The sequence below is a fragment of the Hyperoodon ampullatus genome (assembly GCF_949752795.1).
Source record: "Hyperoodon ampullatus genome assembly, chromosome: 3".
In the NCBI taxonomy this organism is placed as follows: Eukaryota; Metazoa; Chordata; class Mammalia; order Artiodactyla; family Ziphiidae; genus Hyperoodon; species Hyperoodon ampullatus.
Window position 1 is genome coordinate 53,748,299 of NC_136916.1, and position 20,617 is coordinate 53,768,915.

At 36.0% G+C, this 20,617-nt stretch overlaps 1 protein-coding gene across 3 annotated transcripts in view; it reads left to right on the plus strand.

The window, feature by feature from the left end:
• The window catches only part of USP3 (ubiquitin specific peptidase 3), a gene marked incomplete at its 5' end in the record, with an annotated part of 97,394 nt that overhangs the window by 36,486 nt on the left and 40,291 nt on the right, over positions 1-20,617 (plus strand). For 2 of the 3 annotated variants that reach the window (XM_079699506.1, XM_079699508.1), the window contains 5 exons: positions 8,300-8,383; positions 11,476-11,557; positions 13,091-13,173; positions 14,783-14,896; positions 17,463-17,576. In XM_079699506.1, coding sequence (XP_079555632.1) covers positions 8,300-8,383; positions 11,476-11,557; positions 13,091-13,173; positions 14,783-14,896; positions 17,463-17,576 — 477 coding nt within the window. The remainder of the gene's footprint in view (positions 1-8,299; positions 8,384-11,475; positions 11,558-13,090; positions 13,174-14,782; positions 14,897-17,462; positions 17,577-20,617) is intronic. The other variant, XM_079699507.1, reaches the window with a different exon arrangement.

Here is a 20,617-nt window from a genome sequence, read left to right on the forward strand (position 1 = left end):
CAGTCATTAGTTAAAAATGGAAATGACCAAACAAAAAAACAAACATTCAACATAATGACCAAAATTATAAACTAAATCTAGGAATAAGTATTACAGAAAGATACAAAGCAAAGATATGGATCCTTTGTGAAGAAAACTTGACATTGTAAACAGTTCATTTCCCCCTCAAATTTTTACCTTCAAAAGTTTTCCTGGAGACAGGGTCTGATGAACATGATGGTCCTCGAACATAATGTGCACAACATCCAAAAAATCAAAATAGCAGATATGTTGCTTTTATTCAAGACATAAATATTCATTGAGAACCAGCTGTATGTTAGGAACCTAGTCTTTAGTGCAGTGGTCTCTAAAATAATGCACTTGAAGGTATGGGAGGAAAATAGCAGAACTTTTATTAAAACTTTTTATCTGGCAAAAATAAAATCATTGGCAAATATTTAAAATACCTACTGCCAGTGGTCTGTAGACTAGGTGGTTATGTGTCATGAACCACACACGGAGTGTCCTGAATCAGCTTCACGTGTGGCGTCCTCTCCCTTGTTCACTTTTAGCATTGTGCAGTATGTTAATGGTTTTTGTCTGCCTAGTTACATGGATTTATTTAATTTTACCAAGATTCAAATGGATACACATTTTAAAGATTTTTTATGAGAAAAAGCCCTCAAAGATAATAACAGTAACAATAGTAAGACAAATATTGGTGAACAAGGAAAAGGTAAGCTGACATACACTCCTACTCTGAGCTCATCAAATACATTACAAAGTAAAAATATTGGCTATCTAATAAAAACACAGACTAATCAGATCTGATAAATTGGACAAAAAGTTTGAGACTGTGTGAAGTATGAATTTATATCCATGATCATTAATGTCAAACCTCACCCTATGTATATATTATACTTTGAGATACTAGTTTAATAATGGTATGAAGACATTAAAAAAGTTTATTTCATCTCTAGCTCATTCTTCTAAAATTTTTCTCTTTTTATACTATATGCATATTAATTTAGATTTACTTGCATATATAATTAGTACAAATGTGTAAATGTGTTGGGGGTGATGGATGCTCAGTTTTGTGGCTTATTTTTTATCTGATTCGGAGCCACTGAAAATAATTTGAAGATTTCGTCTTAGTGGACTGGTGTTTTTCCTTTTATAATTAGAGAGGGCATGAGGCGCAGGCTGGAAATAGGAAGGAAACAAGTGTTTCTAAAATTAGAATTTTTAAAAGGAGGTAAACCCACATTAAATTTTAGGATGAGAAAATAATTGAGCCATGCTGCATGTTTCAATTTTTGGAGAATGGGGAAAAAGTACAGATAGGGATGACCAAGTAAGGAATATTTTTTGCTGTTAAACAAGTGAATGGTGCTACATGGAAAATACTGAGGGAGGGTAAGGGAGTTGGTGGTGTATGGAATGAAAGCTTAAATCTAAACATAAAGCAGGTAACACTGAAATGAAAGGGAAGATTGGGAGGGAAAGATGAGAGAGAAGAAAATTTAGGTAAGGTTGATATTGCAGGGACCATCAAATACTATAGTTTAATTCGGCTACAGATATCTGTGCATTTGAAAGTCACTGTATTTGGGTGGGGTGGAGGGGGATATCATACTAAAGGAAATAACCAAGGGTTAGAATAAAATATTAGTTGAGATGGAGGAGGAAAAAGATGGGTTTAGGGGAGATTATAGAGAGAAAAATATTTAGAAAGGATTAGGCATGATTAAATACTAGAAATAAGAAAAAAATCACAATCTTAAAAATGTACACATAAGGAATCAATGTAATGAAGAAATTGGACAATTTTGCTATTTATTAGAATAAGCAGAATTTGAAATAACTTGAGCTGTGATATTATCAGTTTTTTACCAAATTATTATAGTAGTATAAATAATTGGTATTTCTTATGAAAATTTACTTGCTACCTGCTACATGTTCTTTCAGTGCAAGGTAGTAAAATTAATTGTGTATCTTCTGCTCTGAACAGTAGTATATATATAATACCCTACTCTACATTTAATCAGTTTATTAACTATTGGCTTGAAGTACTTTAAAACTACTTTAGTGTCATATTTGGTTCAAGAAATTTGGTTTGAGACTAATTTTTACATAGCTAAGATGATAGTATACTTTGTCTCAAGGTGTTAGAAGTAGAGAAAGATACCAGTACCTTCTCCTTCCCTGCCTTTTTATGTCTGATTTCCTTATCTAACATCTCTAATATGTTGCCTGATATGACTTCTAAGTATTATTTTTTTGTCTTTAGTGTTCAGTTTACTTAAATTTCCTTAAACAGTTCTTTCTTTTTGGTAAATACAGAAGTAAACGTTTTCCTTGTCTGACAAGTAGTCTGTTAGAGGTAGAGCTCATCTTTACTTGAAGAATCACCTAAAATCACTAAATTTAAATTTGCTTAAGTGTTAATATAATAGCCTAAAAGTTGGTTGTTTAATATAGGTAGTTCCTGACTTTTGTTTGCTAGACATGTGAAGTCCTATTTATATGAAAAGATGCCAAAACCTGGACCTCAGCTCCAATTTCTCAGTAGAAAGAAGAAAAAGAGGAGTAGAACTTTTTATATTATTTCAGTTACATTTTGGGAACCAGGTGTATTTTCACCTTGCAGCATTTAACCATATTTTATAACAATATTTATTTCAAAATGGGAAATGCATTCCAAGTTTCAGAGGAGCAATCTAGAAGCTTTGAAACACAGCCTACAAGTTATGTACTTTTTTGTACTTATTCTGGTGTAATCTCCTTGAAGGGAAAACTAAGAATAGTGGCTAAATTTTATTTATTTTTTCAGGTGTTAGAGGTAAGCATAATACTGACCTAATACCTTCAACACAATTGTAAACCAGGAAGAGATTTTTAGAACTTGTTTACTTTAAATCCTTCTTATTGCCTTGGGACTTTTTAATATTAGTATTAGTGCGATAGTTTCCAGTTTGAAAGCAGCGTCTCAGCTAAAGACTAAGGTAACCAGACAACATTTAAATTCTTATTTACTTCCTACTTTTGTTATTTATTTTCTTTTGACCTCTGGGCCAGGGAGGAAGAAGAAATCAGAACAGGGGATGGGGGCAGATAGAGACGGGTGTGCTGTGAGGCAGCCCTGGTTACACAGCAAAAGGAAGCTGACATTTATTGACCCTCTACCACGTGCCAGGCGCCCCTGGACGTTTTGACCTGTGGAAGCAGGTGCTTTTTCCTTTTATCATCATCATCTAATAACGCTTGTATAGTGTGGTGAATTCAGACAGGACAAAAATTAGAATCTTAGAAGTAAATGTCCTTCATAGTGACTGTAAGAAGATCTAAAATTGACTCTTGGCAATAGGACAATTGTGAAAACTTAAAATTTTTTAAGCTAGTGAGAACAAATTCAGCCAAAATAAAATTGATTTCTTATAGTTCATTAAAGTTATATTTATTACCTCTTTATAATATTGGGTAGTATTATAGTAGAACAACTAGTGTCTTAGATATTTTCTAGGCTAGCAGTGCTGTGCAAGAGAAATAATTCGTCACATAAGTAATTTAAAATTTTCTAGTAGCCACATTAAAAAAGCAAAGACAAACAGGTTGATTAATTTTAACTATATTTTATTTAACCCAATTATCCAAAATATTATCATGTCAACATGGTAATCCATATAGAATTATTAGACATAGTGTGCATCTTTTTTTAATATGAAACCTTCAAAATCCAGTATGTATTTTACACGTACAGCACATCTCCATTCAGATGCTAACTTTTCGTCAGAAATGCTTGATCTGTATTTAGTCATAAAAAGTGCAGTTAAAATGTAGATTCCAAACACTATTAAAAATTTTCCAATAAATGAATGAAGTACCAAAAAACCCCATATTCTTTAATACTTGGCATCTGTTTTGACAAGACTGACTCATCTTTTTTAGAATAATTGAGTCCGAAGCAAAAGCATATCAGTCTCAAAACTGTATCTAATTTAAGTAAATCCACTAACTCTTGTAACCACTCAGTATTATCAACATCAAATTCAAAGGACCATATATAAACTGAAAATCAACTCCAAATTTGTCCATATCAACAAAGCATTCTTCAATTTTTCTTGTAGATTTTGCAGACAACTTACATAATGCCATTGCATTTAAAATCTTCTGTATATTTGTTCACGTTGAAATGTGTAAAATCATTATGTATTATGAATTGTTTATTATGTATTATGAATAGTTTAAATTTTAACATAAATTCTCATACCTGTCTAGCTAGGTCACAAACAAGCTTTTATTCTCTCCTTGGATCTTTAAATTTAGCTCATTCATGTGCACTGTGATATAGGTGAAAAAATGTAAATCATGCTGTGATGTTTTCTCTTTGTTCAATATTGGCAGGTGTTCCTTTTGTTTCAAGAAAATCTTGAATTAGAGTTAACAGTACAGTAAACCTTTGTAAAATTCTTCTGTGACTCAAGCAGTGAACACTGGCAAAGAACATGTAGTCATTATATTCATTATCTTCTATTTCTTTTAACAGTTTCATAAACTGGTGAAGAGTCAGAGCATTTGCACATGTATACTGAACAGTTTTAATAACTGCATCCATGATACAGTCTACTTTAGAGCACAGATATTTTCAATATGTTAATATGCAGTGGATCAAATAAGGGAAATAATTCCATTAAATCCGGGTTTTTGATCCCACGTAGCAGGTCCTTGTCTGTCTTGATAGAAACTTTTTCCTGTCTAGCTGAAAGTGACAGATGTAAAAGATTAAAAAATATTTACAGCATGCGGTTGATTGTTTTTAAGGTTGCAAATAGATGAAGAGATTTCAATTTGGAAGTCATTTGAAACAAAACGTACCCAAAGTATTAATTGGCCATTGTATCTTAAAACTCATCTAAAGCTAAAAGTAAAAGTACTTACAATTTTCAAATGTTGAATGAATTGATCTTTAATAATGTTAGAAAGGTCTTTTATTCACTAACAATTGCTTGGTGGATCAACTGAAGATCTTTCACTTTTTGTAAAATATCCTTTTTGATCTTTATCTCAAATTCTAAAACATAACTCCCTTAACTGAAATAATAACTTAATGTTTCATCTCTCCATCTAAAAATTGTTTTCTTTCTTGAGCAAGAATTCAAGCTATTTTAAAGCTTGCCAGAATTACAAGCTCAATCCTTAAAATCACTAAGAAACTTCTTTGTTATACATTTCATTCTGATTTCATTGATTGTGACAAATTTCACTGATTATTTTTTGACTGTAGAGAAGCAACTTATTAAATTATTATGCATTTGCTGAAAATGACTCAATATTATCTACTTTATTATCTTAAAACTTTTTTACACAGCTTATTAATTTGGCTCTGCTGTATTACATTGTAATTGCCATTATTTGTAAAATTTGTGATACACCTTTTCCACTCGATTCTGCCTCATTAGTGTGCCTGTGTTGTCAATTACACATTTGTGTGTAATCTTTTTTTAAAGTTCCAAACTTCATTTGGAAGTTAAAATTTTTTTTCATTGTTAGTTTTTAACCCAGAAAAATAATTTATTTATATTAATTATTAAAATAAGTATTTCAGTTTAACTACCAATTACTATTTACATAAGTATCACTGTAACTCCTGCTGTCTGCAGAAAATATTCAAATAAGCACATTACAGCGCTTCATTCTTGCATAGAAAAATAACTGAAACCTTCTGTTGACATAAACTAGACTGGTGATATGCTTATGTGTGATCCTAGAAATGACATGTGCACTGCAGTACATCTTATATGATGTCATAATAAAAGTGAAATATAGTTTTACCAAAACCATAAAGTATTTAATGGAAATATATTTTATACTGCTTTAGTTAAATAAAATTTTATATCAATTAAAATTTTAAAAGATTAAAATGCATTTCCTCAGTTGCATTAGTCACATTAGGACAGCTCTGGAGTCTAGAGAAACTTATTCACTTTAATGATGAACATTCAAAGAGATGAAGCAACTAGACCCAGTTAAGTCAGATTAGTTCAGAATGGAGCAAGGCCGTAAATGAATCTGTATTTCAATATATGAAAACGTTCCTTTAACAGATTTGTTAAAGGCTGAATTCATGTCACACCAAAAAGAATTACTTTAATAAGACAAAAACCAGTTATTTCATATAATCTGAAACAATTTGTTTCTTTAAACAAAGCAACCTTTTTTTTTTTTTTTTTGTAGAAGCTAAGGGGTTTACCTTTTCAATGAGATATTCTAGCAGCATGTAAATACATGAAAGATGATCTGAATTTGCTTTTAGACTTCATTCCCCAGATGAGCACTAGCATTTGGAGTTATTTTTGTTTTGAACACTGGGTATTCTTTTAACCAAAATACATGCATATATTTATGCAAACATAGAATGAAAATGTAAGCAGGAATTAGAGTAACAATACAATTTCATTCTTTAGTGAATGCCTGAGGTCCATGGAGGAACCAAGTGCCTTAAACCCAGATTTGCAGAGTAGACCTTACCCTCTTAACATTTATGCTGAGAGGAAGCAAGGAATTAAACCTTTTCACTAATTTAATTCCTTTATGTCTTTGTTATAAAACTGATAAGGAATTATTTTCCTGCCATTGCTGGTACTTTGATCATAGAGAAACGGTCTAGGATGTAAAAGGTAGCTTTTGCTATTTGTAGAAACATTAGGGATTGACCACGGGAGCTTGGAGAATACGTTAGAGACTCTTGATTGACAACATAGGCAGTCAATTAATGCGGAGGGGCGTGTTAAATAATTACATATATATTTTACTTAAAGTTTTCAAAAGCACTCACATTTTGAATTCTGTGAATAAGAGACACAAGCCATGCTTTTGTGTGTAATCTTTTTTTAAAAAAATTACTTTCGGGCTTCCCTGGTGGCACAGTGGTTGAGAATCTGCCTGCCAATGCAGGGGACATGGGTTCGAGCCCCGGTCTGGGAAGATCCCACATGCCGCAGAGCAACTGGGCCCGTGAGCCACAATTACTGAGCCTGCGCGTCTGGAGCCTGTGCTCCGCAACAAGAGAGGCCGCGATAGTGAGAGGCCCGCGCACCGTGATGAAGAGTGGCCCCCACTTGCCACAACTAGAGAAAGCCCTCACACAGAAACGAAGACCCAACACAGCCATAAATAAATAAATAAAGCAAACTGTCAACAAGTAAAAATAAATAAACACTATAAAAAAAAAAAAACGAAACAATGCCCAGGGACCTCTCTGAAGGAAGGCAGAAACTGCCAAAATGAATTCACTTAAAAAAAAAAATTACTAAAAAAAAAAAAAAAAATTACTTTCCCCCATCCTATTCACAATTTTTTTATAGACTGGTTTCAGGTATGTAAGAAATGTTTTTTGGATTCTGCTAGAGATGACCTAATTTTTACTAATTGCTATGCATTCAAAGTTTTTTGTTTGCTCAGAATGGCAATGTTATTGTCATTATTCTTTAGTAGTTATAATAAGTGGTTTTGTACAAAGCTTCAGTTCAAAAGAATATTTTGGTACTAGCTTGTAAGTTATTTTTATTAAAATTGGCCTTATTCTAGGAAGAAAATTGAATGCTAATGTACAAGTTAAAGTTTGTTATGTGTGATTCCTTATATTATTTGCTTATTGACTTGCTAAAACACACACACACACTGTCAGTTTTAAGGAACATCTTAAATGTCTTTCTTCAGAGCGGTTATCGGTTTCCTGAAAGATGGATGCAGCCACTGTTTTATACTTTTGTTTTCTAACACCTTGGAATGAAAAGATTCATTCTTCTCAACCATCTGAATTCAGTTTATTTAAATTAAATTATGTGTAAAATATATGGCTTTTAGTTTTTTTATTCATATAATTACTTTTTTCCTGCTTTTCTCTTAAATCTCTCCTCCCTGCTAACTCCCCATTAATTTGAGTTGGGAAGGATCACATTAAAGATTTAGGCTTCATGTTACATGAACAGAATTGGTGCTTTGTATTACATTTTCCATGTATTATGTACCACTGAAAAGAATATAACATGTAGTAGCATATTTCATTTTTGAAAGAGGAATTGAAGAGCTTTTGAATAAAAATGTGTAAAGAAACTGGTATTCATTGCCTACGTGGCTTTTTAAAAGGACTCTTAAAAAGCATTCCATTGTGAATTCCAAGTCCTCTTTAAACTCACCACTGACAGTAACTGCCTGCAGAGGCATGTGATCATCTTGGCAGTAGACAGGCCTTTTAGTGATTTCATTACTGTGGTTTCCTCAAGCTCTTTACACACATTGATTAATATTTTCCTTGCAGTTATCGCTGTGATGATTTTGTGATTAATGACACCAAGCTGGGACTGGTACAGAAAGTCAGAGAACACTTACAGAACTTGGAAAAGTAAGTAATAGGCCTTGGGAAAGAAGGGATGGAGTGGGGTTGAGGGGTCTTTCAGCATTTCTGAGTGGGATTTTTGTTTATGAGTTCCATAACTTCATCACGTTTTTAGTGTGATTGAAATGTGAACAAAATAAACTTTGGAGTTGGGTATCTGAAAATGCCCATAGTCAGTGATCATAGCTCAGCATTTATTTTGTTTAATATTTGTCATAAACCATATGCAAGGGCTCCAGAGCCTGTTTTTTAGTTATTATCCACCAACTTATAAGCTCCTCAGATTATTTGCAAGGGGAATTTTGGTAGTGCAAGGGAAGGGCAAAAAATGATACAAAATCATTATAGAGTTACCTTTGGTATTAGAAAATCCTTGTCCAAATGTATTATGAGGTCTTAGAAACTCTGAAATTTATGTATCAAGGGAAAATAGGTTTAATTATATTATTGTTCAGCATGCATCTATGTGATAGCACAAGATCCTAGTTTCTTCTTTTCCTTTTTTTGTTAGGGGCAGTATTTATCACTTGAAAGTATAGGAAACTGTGAAATGGTTTGTCATCATAAAGAAATTAAACCGCTTAAGTGAATAGAATTATTTTTTGCTATAGCCAAATAGGTTAGTCAGATAAAACTCACTAGACCCAAAATTCAAGCGTAAACAGAAACCCCAGTAGCAATGTCTTTGAAGCTGCAGTGGATAGAAGCATGGCCCTGGAATGGTCGCTGACTCAGGTGAAATTTGTGTAAATCACCCCTAATCGTCAGGTGCCATCTAATTTATTTATTTTTTGTTGTTTTTTAAAAAATCTTTATTGGAGTATAATTGCTTTACAACATCTTATTTATTTTGACAGTCAATGTATAAATGGTATTGTGAGAACATGCCACAAGTGGGAGTCCTTTAGCAAACTTACATGTGAAGCCAACAGAGTATTTTAAAATTGAGTGCTGAGAGGGAATAACCTAAGTTCTTTGAGTGAAACACTGTCTAGCTTTGGTTAACCAAAGCCTCTGTGCATGTCTCTGTCTAAATAGACTATAAGCTGATAAGGGAAGAATTGATTTCTTTGAAATCTAAGCTAATTAGAACAGTCTGGGTTTAAGTGCACTTTGGCTTGTCATCTTGGGGCTCCTCACTTTTTCAAAGCGCCTCCTCCCTTTTAATTTGAACAAAGCAGCAGGAGCATATCTAGGGTTAGAGACAGAAGTATAGACACACAGATCTAGAATATTGAATTTGGTCTGAAATAATCACAATTAACTGTGAAGTAGGAGATTCCTGCAGTAATTTATGTAAATATCACTCTTTGTTGTGGTGATGTCGTTGTAAAGATCTTACTAACTTGATTCTTTGTTATAGAAGTAGGTAGCTACCAAATTATTTCTTCCTGCCATTTATAGCTTTCTCTAAGAAAAGACTATCATCTCAATGACAAATAAATTCATTAGAACTAAGTCAAAGGGAAAACCGGACATCAAATGCATTTATGCAGATATTGAATCTTTTATTTCCATTTATTTCTTCATCAGGTAAAAGATGTCACAGACTGCCTTGTCTACACTTCTCCTTGGTCCCTCTGAAAAAGCTACTTTGCAATCCTTTTTCTATGTCGATAAACATTACCTAAATTTATTTTTATTTTTTCAGACATAGCCTTTAATCTGTAATGGAAGCTACAATGAAAGAACTATGATTACATTTGCGTTTTACTTTAGACTGTTTAGCATATCATCTGGAGAAGCACTGAGCGCCAGAAACATTGTATTAATCTACACTGTCCAGTATGGTAGCCACTAGACACATGTGACTATTGAGCACTTGAAAATTAGCTAGTGTGACAAGGAACTGAATTTTACATTTTTAAGTTTAATTAATTTAAATTTATTAGCCACATGTTGTGAGCAGCTACCATATTAAATAGCATGGATCTAAAGGATTCTGCCATTTTGAGAATCATTGATGGTAAAATTTAATAACATTTTTAAAAAGCTAAATGCTTTTTTTGTATAGGTTAAAACTAAAAGTTATTAGGCATTGTCACAGTACATTGTGCTTGTGACTGAACTTCTTTACCTATAGAATTTGTGAAGGAATAACTTAACATGGTAGTACATATGGGATTATCTCTTCTTACCTTGTAGTCACCAGTACACTGAGAGGGACATACATTTCTGAAGACATTTTTCCTAAGAATATTTTTAGATTTGAAACAGCTGACTGTCACTAGATCTGATGCTCTGAAGACAGTTCATGTGGAAATTCTGGAAGGAAAAATAATTATGTATTTTCTTTGGATTAGCCTGGTACTTTTAGAAGATGGGAAAGAGTTGGTAGACTTAAAAAGTCTATGTTGTTTAATAGTAACTTTCACTTCCTTTAGATTAGTTCCCCTGATACATAATAATTTTAAAGTGACCCTTTGAAGATAGGAATTATTTTCTAATAAATTTCAAACTTAATATCTCTTTCAATGAGAAACATTTAGATAATTTAAATTCAGAATTTATGTGCTAATTAGGATTTGTTTTAGAATATGCTTTGTAGCACAGCTGAATCAAATGAATTGATATATGCCTATGCGTCTATAATTTATCATTCTGCAAACTCAGATTATATCATCATCTATTACAACATATTAACAAAACATGATACCTTTATGAAAATTAAGAAAGAAAGACTTAATGTTAAATCTCAGAATAATCATGTCAGACCAGTGTTTTTCTTTTTTATGAGTAGTGGGTGTTCTGTTGTTTGAAGCTTCACCATTGATTAGGTAGATAGAGCGGTGGAGGAGAGGGACTGTCCAACAGACCACAACCACTTGGCCAGCTTTTCTGGGAAGCGCCCGCGGGTGGCAGCTTCCAGTCCCACCCTGCTGGAGGAGCAGAGGGGATTTCCAAGGGAAGTGGAACTCCTCAGTTACTTGAAATACTTGTGGGCCACAGTGGCCTAACGGGTCACTTCCTGGCCTGGCTAAGCAGCCAGGCAGGGCTCCATACCCTAGATACTTAGAACAGCCATGTTTACTCTGTCCTGCTGTGTAGTGTTGTGTATGTATGAATGTCTTTTTGACTGTCTGTTTGTGCTTTAATAGCTCAGCTTTCACAGCTGACCGGCATAGGAAAAGAAAACTTTTGGAAAATTCATCACTGAACAGCAAGTTACTAAAAGTAAATGTAAGTAATTAAAATGTATTCAAATATAAGAATTGGTTGAGATCTAGTCACTGTTTGATTACAATTCTAACATTAATGTTGCCCTTTATAAACTTTTATAAATGTATGCCTTGGATTTGGAATATTTTACAGAATGTTTGCCACTTGTACTAATGATTCTTGACGTGACTAAATACCCCAGCGAATCTGTCTGTCTGTCAGTGCCTTCCTTCTGTCAGGATGACCACCGTGCTCCTCTGCCTTAGCAGGCATTTGTTCTTAACGCCTACTCATGTACCTTATTACTCCATCTCTATAGGATCCCAAAGATCCTTGCTTCCTTCTGTTGAAGGTCCCTAGTGCAAATTCTATGGGTCTGGGGCTTCCCTGGCGGCACAGTGGTTAAGAATCCCCCTGCCAATGCAGGGGGCACGGGTTTGAGCCCTGGTCGGGGAAGATCCCACATGCGGTGGAGCAACTAAGCCCGTGCGCCACAACTACGAGCCTGTGCTCTAGAGCCCGTGAGCCACAACTACTGAGCCTGTGTGCCACAATTACTGAAGCCCGTGCGCCTAGAGCCCATGCTCTGCAACAAGAGAAGCCACTGCAGTGAGAAGCCCGTGCACCTCAACTAGAGAAGGCCCGCACGTACCAACAAAGACCCAACACAGCCAAAAAATAAATAAATAAAATAAAAATCTTAAAAAAATAAAATGCTCTGGGTCTGAGGTTTTGGTAAGTTTTTTCCTTAGGACTTCATTAATACAATTTCACCATAAAAGAATATGCTTCCTCATTCTGATACCTATCTCTTACCAAATGTATGGCCATGAATGGAGTAACAAAGTTTAAAGATGACTAAATATTGTAAAATATACCAGTAATTTTGTCCTGCATCTACCTCTCTGCTGTCATGCCAGCTGTGTTTAGACACACACTTAATTAAGTATTACAATTTTGTGGAAGAAAGAGCTAAAGTGATGCTTTGGGTTGGATGGGTAGATTCACTAACCATGTGTAGTATTCAGACATCACAGTGCATTTGTACAGCTAATCAAAAAACAAAGCCTTAGTCTTTAAGGGAAGTTCAGGTAGTTTTTTCAGATTGATATTCCATTGCTAGGAAAACATGTATTGGTCATTTGCATGGCTTAGAGTTAAAAGCTGGGGGACAGAAATACTTGGCATGTTTATATTTTTTCCAATTTGTAGTAGCTTTAATAGAGTCTTATGACGGCATTAAGTCTTAAACTTACTTCTTTTAAGAATCTTCCTGGTTTTTGCATTGTGTACTCCGCAGTACTTATTAATGGTGACTTCCTCATAAGCTTCCATTTAGAACAATCCTAGGGTCAGAAACAGCCTTCTAAAAATATCCAGACACGTTTACAGAGAGTAGAAAGAGAATTTGAAATATTTGTTGGACTGAAAAGTATCAATTCCGAACTGGCTTGTTGCTAGAGTTTCAAATATAGGCCTTTGTTCTTCTTTGATGTTGAAACAGTTGGCCTTCTCTTGGTATTACTGAAGGCCACCTCTTGTTCCATTTTACAGGGAAGCACCACTGCCATTTGTGCCACAGGCCTTCGGAATTTGGGGAACACGTGTTTCATGAACGCCATCCTTCAGTCACTCAGGTACTGTTACAGTCAGAGCTTAAGTATCTGACGTTAGTTTCTGGTGGAATGGTTAAGAGCAAAGGCTCTGGGTTCAGATCCTGTCTCTGCCACTAACTCTAGCCTAGTAACTTGGGGCAAGTTACCTCAGTTCCCTGTGCCTTAGTTTTCTCATCAGTGAAATCGGGGATAATAGTCTACCTCACGGGGTAGTCGGGAAGATATTATATAATTTACATAAAGTGCTTAGAACAGTGCCTAGCAGTAAATAACTGTTAGCTGTTATTATTTAGTTCCTGTTCCTTCTTGAATAGGCTTGAGCACAGGCCAGCAAACTTCTGTAAAAGGCCAGATTAAATAAATATTTTTAATCTTTGCATGCCACATCCAGGCTTCCTTACACATCTTCTCCTCCCTTCAACACCCCTCTCCCTTTTAAACAACTCTTTAAAAAATATAAAACTCACTTTAAAAATGTAAAACCTCACTGGCCCAGGGTCAGATTTGTCCTGTGGGCCATAGTTTGCAGACCCCTGGCTATAAGGAACCTTGTTCAGATAACTTAGTTCAATCATTAATTGAGTCTTAAGTATGGTCATAAGATCAGATGTTTAGAAGATCTTCAAAATGTAAGATGAGCAGGGACTTCTCTGGCGGTACAGCGGTTGACTCTGTGCTTCCACTGCAGGGGGCTCGGGTTTGATTCCTGGTCAGGGAACTAAGATCCCACATGCTGCGTGGCCAAAAAAAAAAAAAAAAAAAAGAGTAAGATGAGCAGGAAAAATAAAATAGACAACAAGGCTGACCTAAGTTATACAGAAGAAATTATTTAGAAAGTTGCATACTTTTAGATTTTAATGTGGTATCAAAGACCACAGTAAATTATTTTCCCAAGGCCACCTTGCTAATAAGGAACAGAAGCCATGTGTGATCTCTCCTTAAAGGTACTGGCTCTCAGCTTATCTAGTCTTGCTCAAAGAAGAAATTCTAGTCACTACCGAATTCTCCTTGTTACTCTGTATAGTGTATTTAAACAATATGTTTGGTTTCATGGCTTTTATTTGAGGAAATTATTGAACACTTGGGAACAAAGACCCTGAAAAGAAAGAAATGGTGACAGTCTATAGATGGGAAGGGGGAATTGGGGATTTCTGGAACAGAGATTTTGCTTTAAGGTCTTTGTTTATTTTTGCAAAGTCATCTACTTATATTCCCTTTTTAAAAAAATATTTATTTATTTATTTGGTTGCGCTGGGGCTTAGTTGCGGCAGGCGGGCTCCTTAGTTGTGGCTCCAGGGCTCCTAAATTGTGGCATGCAAACTCTTAGTTGCAGCTTGCATGTGGGATCTAGTTCCCTGACCAGGGATTGAACCTGGGCCCCCTGCATTGGGAGTGCAGAGTCTTACTCACTGTGCCACCAGGGAAGTCCCCCTTATATTGTTTTCTTGGAGTAAATGAGTAAGCTTAATGAAGAAATGCAATGTTAAGAGATTGCATTGAGTACCATTTTAATGAGAAATAGAAATATCACATTTTCAAAATCCATATGCTGTATAGGTCTCATAGTGCTTTCTTTACTTCTTAGTACATTTAAAAACTAATAGTTTTTTTTCCCTTCCTTTTAAAATAGTAACATTGAGCAGTTTTGCTGTTATTTCAAAGAGCTGCCTGCTGTGGAGTTAAGGAATGGGAAGACAGCAGGAAGGCGAACGTACCATACCAGGAGCCAGGGGGACAACAACGTGTGAGTCTAAGAATATGTCCTTTCTGGCTTTGAGCTACAGAACAAATGACTCTTACTGGTGATTTCCATTGCGTTATCTGAGTTAATAGGCACATGCATTTAAAAAAAAAAACACCAAAACAACTCTCAATTGTGTTTAAGTATCTAGCTAGCAATCTTAATAATTGTTAGAATTCTTTCATTTCTATTTACCTAGTAGGCAGGACAAAATATAGCACTCTGCTTGTTGAGTCTGTGGATGTGGGCATTCTAAAATTGGCATCTATGAAGAAAATACAGTTCTAGGTATAGACTGGCATGAATATCATTAGTCTTTGTGAATTGATTTGTCTGATAGAGTTAGGTAAACCTGTCTTGGATAATTAAATTAATTTGTAGTTATCAAATTAATTATGGAGCAGTGCAGTCAATTTTTAGTTGATATGGAAGGAGAAAACAATTGCCAAGTGATTATTGAGAACCAAACCAATATATATTCAAATTCAGTGCAGCCATGTTCTCTTTGGGGTTCAGAAAGATTTATCATATTATCATGACCATAAGGGGTATCTTAACATTACTGAAATAGGGCTACGGTTTATCATCTGTATGTATTTTAATGTAATGTTTTCCCTGCCTGCCCATCCCTGCTCCCACACACCCCATCCCCACACATTCTGAAAAGCCGTCTTATAATCTGATAGTGTTCTGCCTAGATGTCTGAGGGAGAATAGGATAGGCCGTGTTAGAATAGTGTGTAGTGTGGAGTACGCAGTGCAGCCAGGCATTGGAGCAGGGATGGAATGATATCACTAGAAGTGGTGTTTTAAGAGTTTACTTTGGTAGCAGCTTATAAGATGAGCTGGAACGTGCCTGCGTTCAAGGAGGCTTTTCACTTTATAGTAATTGGTTAGAGGGAATAGCCATGAAATGAAGAGGAAAAAATACATGTGCACAAAAGTTAAGGGAAGAATTAGTAGTACTTGATGCATTAGTGTCATTTAGGGTTTAGTTACAAATTATAGAAATTGCCGCTGGCCATTTTAGGCAGAAAAGGAATTTATTGAAAGTCTGTTGGTGAGCTTACCATTACTGGATGGGGGGAAAATCAGGCCTGGAGTCTAGGCATCCATGAGGGTGTCCCATTAGGACCGCTGTCCATGCTGCGCCGAAGTTCCCATTGCCAGCACTGCTGGAGTTGGGTGCTGGGTGGATGCTGCTGTTACTGTCGCCCCTGCACTCCTGACTGTGCTCTTTGCCACCAGAAACAATCTGGCACTGTTTCAGCTTCAAATAGGCATACCCAGGCCATGTACCTGAGTCCTGGCTTCAAGGGGGAGTGGGCGGGGGCTGAGAGAGAGCAAGTACCTGGCCTTTTCAGGTTCCACAGTAGGAGGCAGGCTTTGACTCTTAAGGTGGGGTTCCTCAAACATAGGATGAGGGTTCAGGTACTAGGAAGTAAAAAATATGATTTGTATCTCAGGAACCTACTGGATAACAGGGGTTGACAAAGAAGATAGTGAGATTCTCTGTGATACCAACCAGGTATCCACGAGTATGGTAGCTGTATTGACACATACAGTCATTGAAGTTGAGGAGGTGTATAAGTTTACCTACATGCATAGAAGACCAAAACTAACGGTGACTTAAACATCCGTGGTTTATCTTCTCATGTAAAAGTTGGAGGTTATCCGTCTAGGTTTGTTTCACACAATCACTGGGCTCCTCTGTCTTTCTGTCCCACCAGCCCTGGGTGAGACTCTTATCCACGTCATGCACAGTGGTGCTGGCGCACCACCTTTTCGTCCTCATTCTAGCTGGAAGGCAGAAGGAAGGGGTGAATAAGAAGGACCACTCTTTCTCTTTAAGGGAATTTGTCAGAAGTTGGGCACACTCAAATTTTTTTTTATTCCAGGAGCTCATGTGCCAAGAAAAAAATGGAAGTTGTATTCCTGTGAGAGAAGGGGCGATTGGAGACTGAGGGGCGGCAGGGAGAGTAGGGAGAGCAGGTTTAGGACACACTGAGTCCAGTAGAAAATTCCTGTTGGAACCTGGAGACAGCTGAATAAAAGTGGTCATGAGAAAAATCTGGAGTTTAGATTTGGATTTGAGATTCATTGGTATAGAGGTGAGTGTTGAAGCTTTGTGGCCAGATGAACTCTGCGGCAGAGAGGAGCAAACAGTCACGCAGCGAGGTCTGGGAAGTGCGCTCCTAGAGGGGCAGGAAGGAGAAAGGCAAGAGATGGAGAAAGAGATTCTATTACTTGTTTTACGGGTTTTTTGGAAACATTACATTCTTAGGTAATTTGATTTGTAACTTATCCATTGCTTTATTTTACAAGTATGGCAGTACTTCGACATACTCAGAGTTCACCATATAGTTAAAAAACTAGTTTTGTCTGTAATTACTGCTATTGGTATGGGTTTTGAGATGCTATACTTAGCTGTCAGGTCTAGTTCAGAAGAGACCAAACTCTTCTTATGTTTTCATTTTTTATTTGTGGAGTTTAGACAGTTTGGCATTGTGTATTGAAATAGCAGCCTTTTACTAATGCTGAGGGTCTCATCATCCCCTGCTCTTTTCTAGGTCTTTGGTGGAAGAGTTTAGAAAGACACTCTGTGCATTATGGCAAGGTAGCCAGACTGCATTTAGCCCAGAGTCCTTATTTTATGTTATTTGGAAGATTATGCCGAATTTTAGGTAAGTATTATTTAATGAAGGATATTTAAAACATTAATATTAGTCTTTACACTGTTCCTGAAACAATTTCCAACAGAGTGGTGGTATTCTCAATAATGTAAACCAGTGTTTTGCTTTTTAAGGAGAAGAGCCGAAGTTGGATATATCCTACTAGGCAAATGTGTTTAAGTAACAGATAGACCTTAGAAAAATCTGTAACAAAAGGCAGGGCATTTTGTTGTTATAAAAACAAAGCCCTTATAAATAACTTACGTGCTCTAGGAAAACATACTGGACAAAATTTCCTTGATTTTTTTCAAAATCTTATACAGAGTAATTATCATCATACACTGTCCTGTTATTTCAGCTAAAAAAAAAAAATCCAAGTGTAATCAGTAGAAAACCATGGTATCGTATTCACTGCTCTGGTCTGAGTTCTGAAGACCTTACAAGACTATAGTTAAGTCCATTGGGATTCATTCGCTTTCCAGAAGGTAACACAATTAACACATCATCTCCTAATGTGCTTATAGAGTCACAGCGTTTCCAGTGTTCTTTTTTTTTTTTTTTTTAGTTTCTGCTTTATAACAAAGTGAATCAGTCATACATATACATCTGTTCCCACATCCCTTCCCTCATGCATCTCCCTCCCTCCCACCCTCCCCATCCCACCCCTCCAGTGTTCTTTATCTGGTCTCACTTGAGTGGGGAAACAGCCCTGCTGTCAGAGAAATCTACCTCGTCTCCTAAGCTAGTCCTCCCCGTAGGTAACAACAGACCTGAAGCACTACGGGTGCTTGACAGCAGCCTTCGCCACCTTCTGCTGACTTTTATCTTTCTGAAGCACGTCATGGTTCCTACTAGTCATGATTCTGGCACCTTATGTACAGCCCTCTCCTCCTTTTTTAAAACCAGCACGCTCTAGTAAAACTCAGCAGTATATCTTGCTTTACTGTCTCAGAGTGGTTTAGATATATTGGTAGTATGGAGAAATGTCTAAAGGGTAACAGCTTCAAAGGACTATAATTTGTTGCCTTGCCAAAGAGTGTAGCCTTGAGGATCAGACATAATTGACTATTGTTAACCCTGGTCTTTGTTTTGAAGGAAATCTTTTATATTTCATGTTATTTAAATCTCTCCTGAGGAGAGAATAATTTTGTAAGAATTTTAGAATTTCCTGACTCTAAATAGGAAAGGTAGAAATGATTGTTACTGCTAATCACGTCTGGACTAGATATAAAATTTCTAATTATCACCTACTTAGACTCTTGATGGGGATTTAATCTTTGTGTTTGGTTATTATATAAAAATTGCTTCCATTTGTTGAATGTCTATTATGTGTCAAGCACTTTAGGTATTTTATATCTGATCTTCATTAAGAAACATAACAAAATTCCCATCAGGGTAAGAAGTGTTAGCCCCATCTGAAAGAAGACGGAACTGAGACAGAGGAGAGTAGTTTGTTCAGTTTTATACATCTAGTAGGTGTTGGGACCAGAATTAGAACCTAGGTTTCGTGGTGTTGGTCAGCGATAGATGTGTTAACAGTATTTGTCTGCATGCCCCAGTGAGGCCCACCAACCACCTTTATACTCTTCTACTTGGTTCCCATGGTGACTCAGTTCCCTCTTCATTTAATAGAATTCTACTTTTCATCTAAATCTGCCCGTATCTCTGCTCTTTCTAGTTTCTTTAGCCCATCTGTGAGCATGATTTAGTTTTTAGCTGCTTAATTTTACTCATTCTATTATTCCTACCAATGAAGGGAAAGAACTTTTGGAATAGGTAACCAGGTTGAGAAATTAGGATGGCATTTCCGGAGTGATTCCTATTACATATGAACTCTTAGATTTCGTTAATGACTGATCGGGATAGGATGTCTGTGTGTTCTTAGCAGGGCTTTCTCTTCGTTCTGTAGTAACTCAGATTGTTCCTCACTTTCATGTAATCAGAGAATAATTTTCTCTTGGTTAGCTCTAGATCTTGAGATTATATCATGAATAAAGTTTTAGTACAGGGTCACTGCACAACGCCCAGGTGTGAGGTAGGGTTTTCTTCTCGTAATTGTTACTCCTATTATGTGTACAGGGTAAAAGTTCTTATAACGTGCCGAAGTGGAAATGCAATGGGTCTTGAATTATGTTTGTATTTATAATCCCAAAGTAAAATTTTTTAAAGTTTAGAAAGCCCATTTTCCCTGATTAACATATGACAGTATCTAGGGAGTGTGATACCTTGGAATAAAATAAGAGGAGCCTGGGGAGTTCCCTGGTGCCCTAGTGATTAGGATCCCGGGCTTTCACTGCTGTGGCCTGGGTTCAATCACTGGTCGGGGAACTGAGATCCCGTAAGCTGTGCGGCATGGCCAAAGGGGAAAAAAAGTGAGGAGCCTGAAATACAATCATGCATGTAGAAGTAGGAACAACTTTCATTTATTAAATAAATGCAGAAAAAAAAGTACCCTAAATGTAATCAACAGCTTTGGACATAGAAATCATCAGAGCTATTCTTTTCTCTTTTCCCACCCAAACCAAAAGCCAGTCACTCAGCAGGGAAACTGTTCCTGAGTTTGAACTTCTCAGCATACATATATCTACTTACCACACTTCTTATGGCTTCCTAGTATGCCCAGCTTTTCCTGTCCTTTCTTTTTTCATAAAAATACCTTAAAGTGTATTTTTTAAAATAGACAAAAATACACATGGTTCAAAATTTCAAAAGGTAAAGAAAGGTTATACAATGAAAATTTTTTTCTTTTACTCTATTCCCCAGCCTTTCATTTTGCTTTCCGGGAGCAACCATAGTTAACAGATTTTTGTGTATCCTTTCAGTGATATTCTGTGTGTATATACATACAAGCATGTGCATAATTTTTAACATAAATGGTAATATATCTTGTTTTTCTACTTTGAGATGATTCATATTAGTATATAAATAGCTTTCTCAGTCATTTTAGGTTGCATCATGATTTGTTTAATAGTCCCCTACCAATGATTACATAGGTTACATTTCTTCTTCTTTGCTGTTCCAAATAGTGCTGAAGTGGGTAATCTCATACGTAT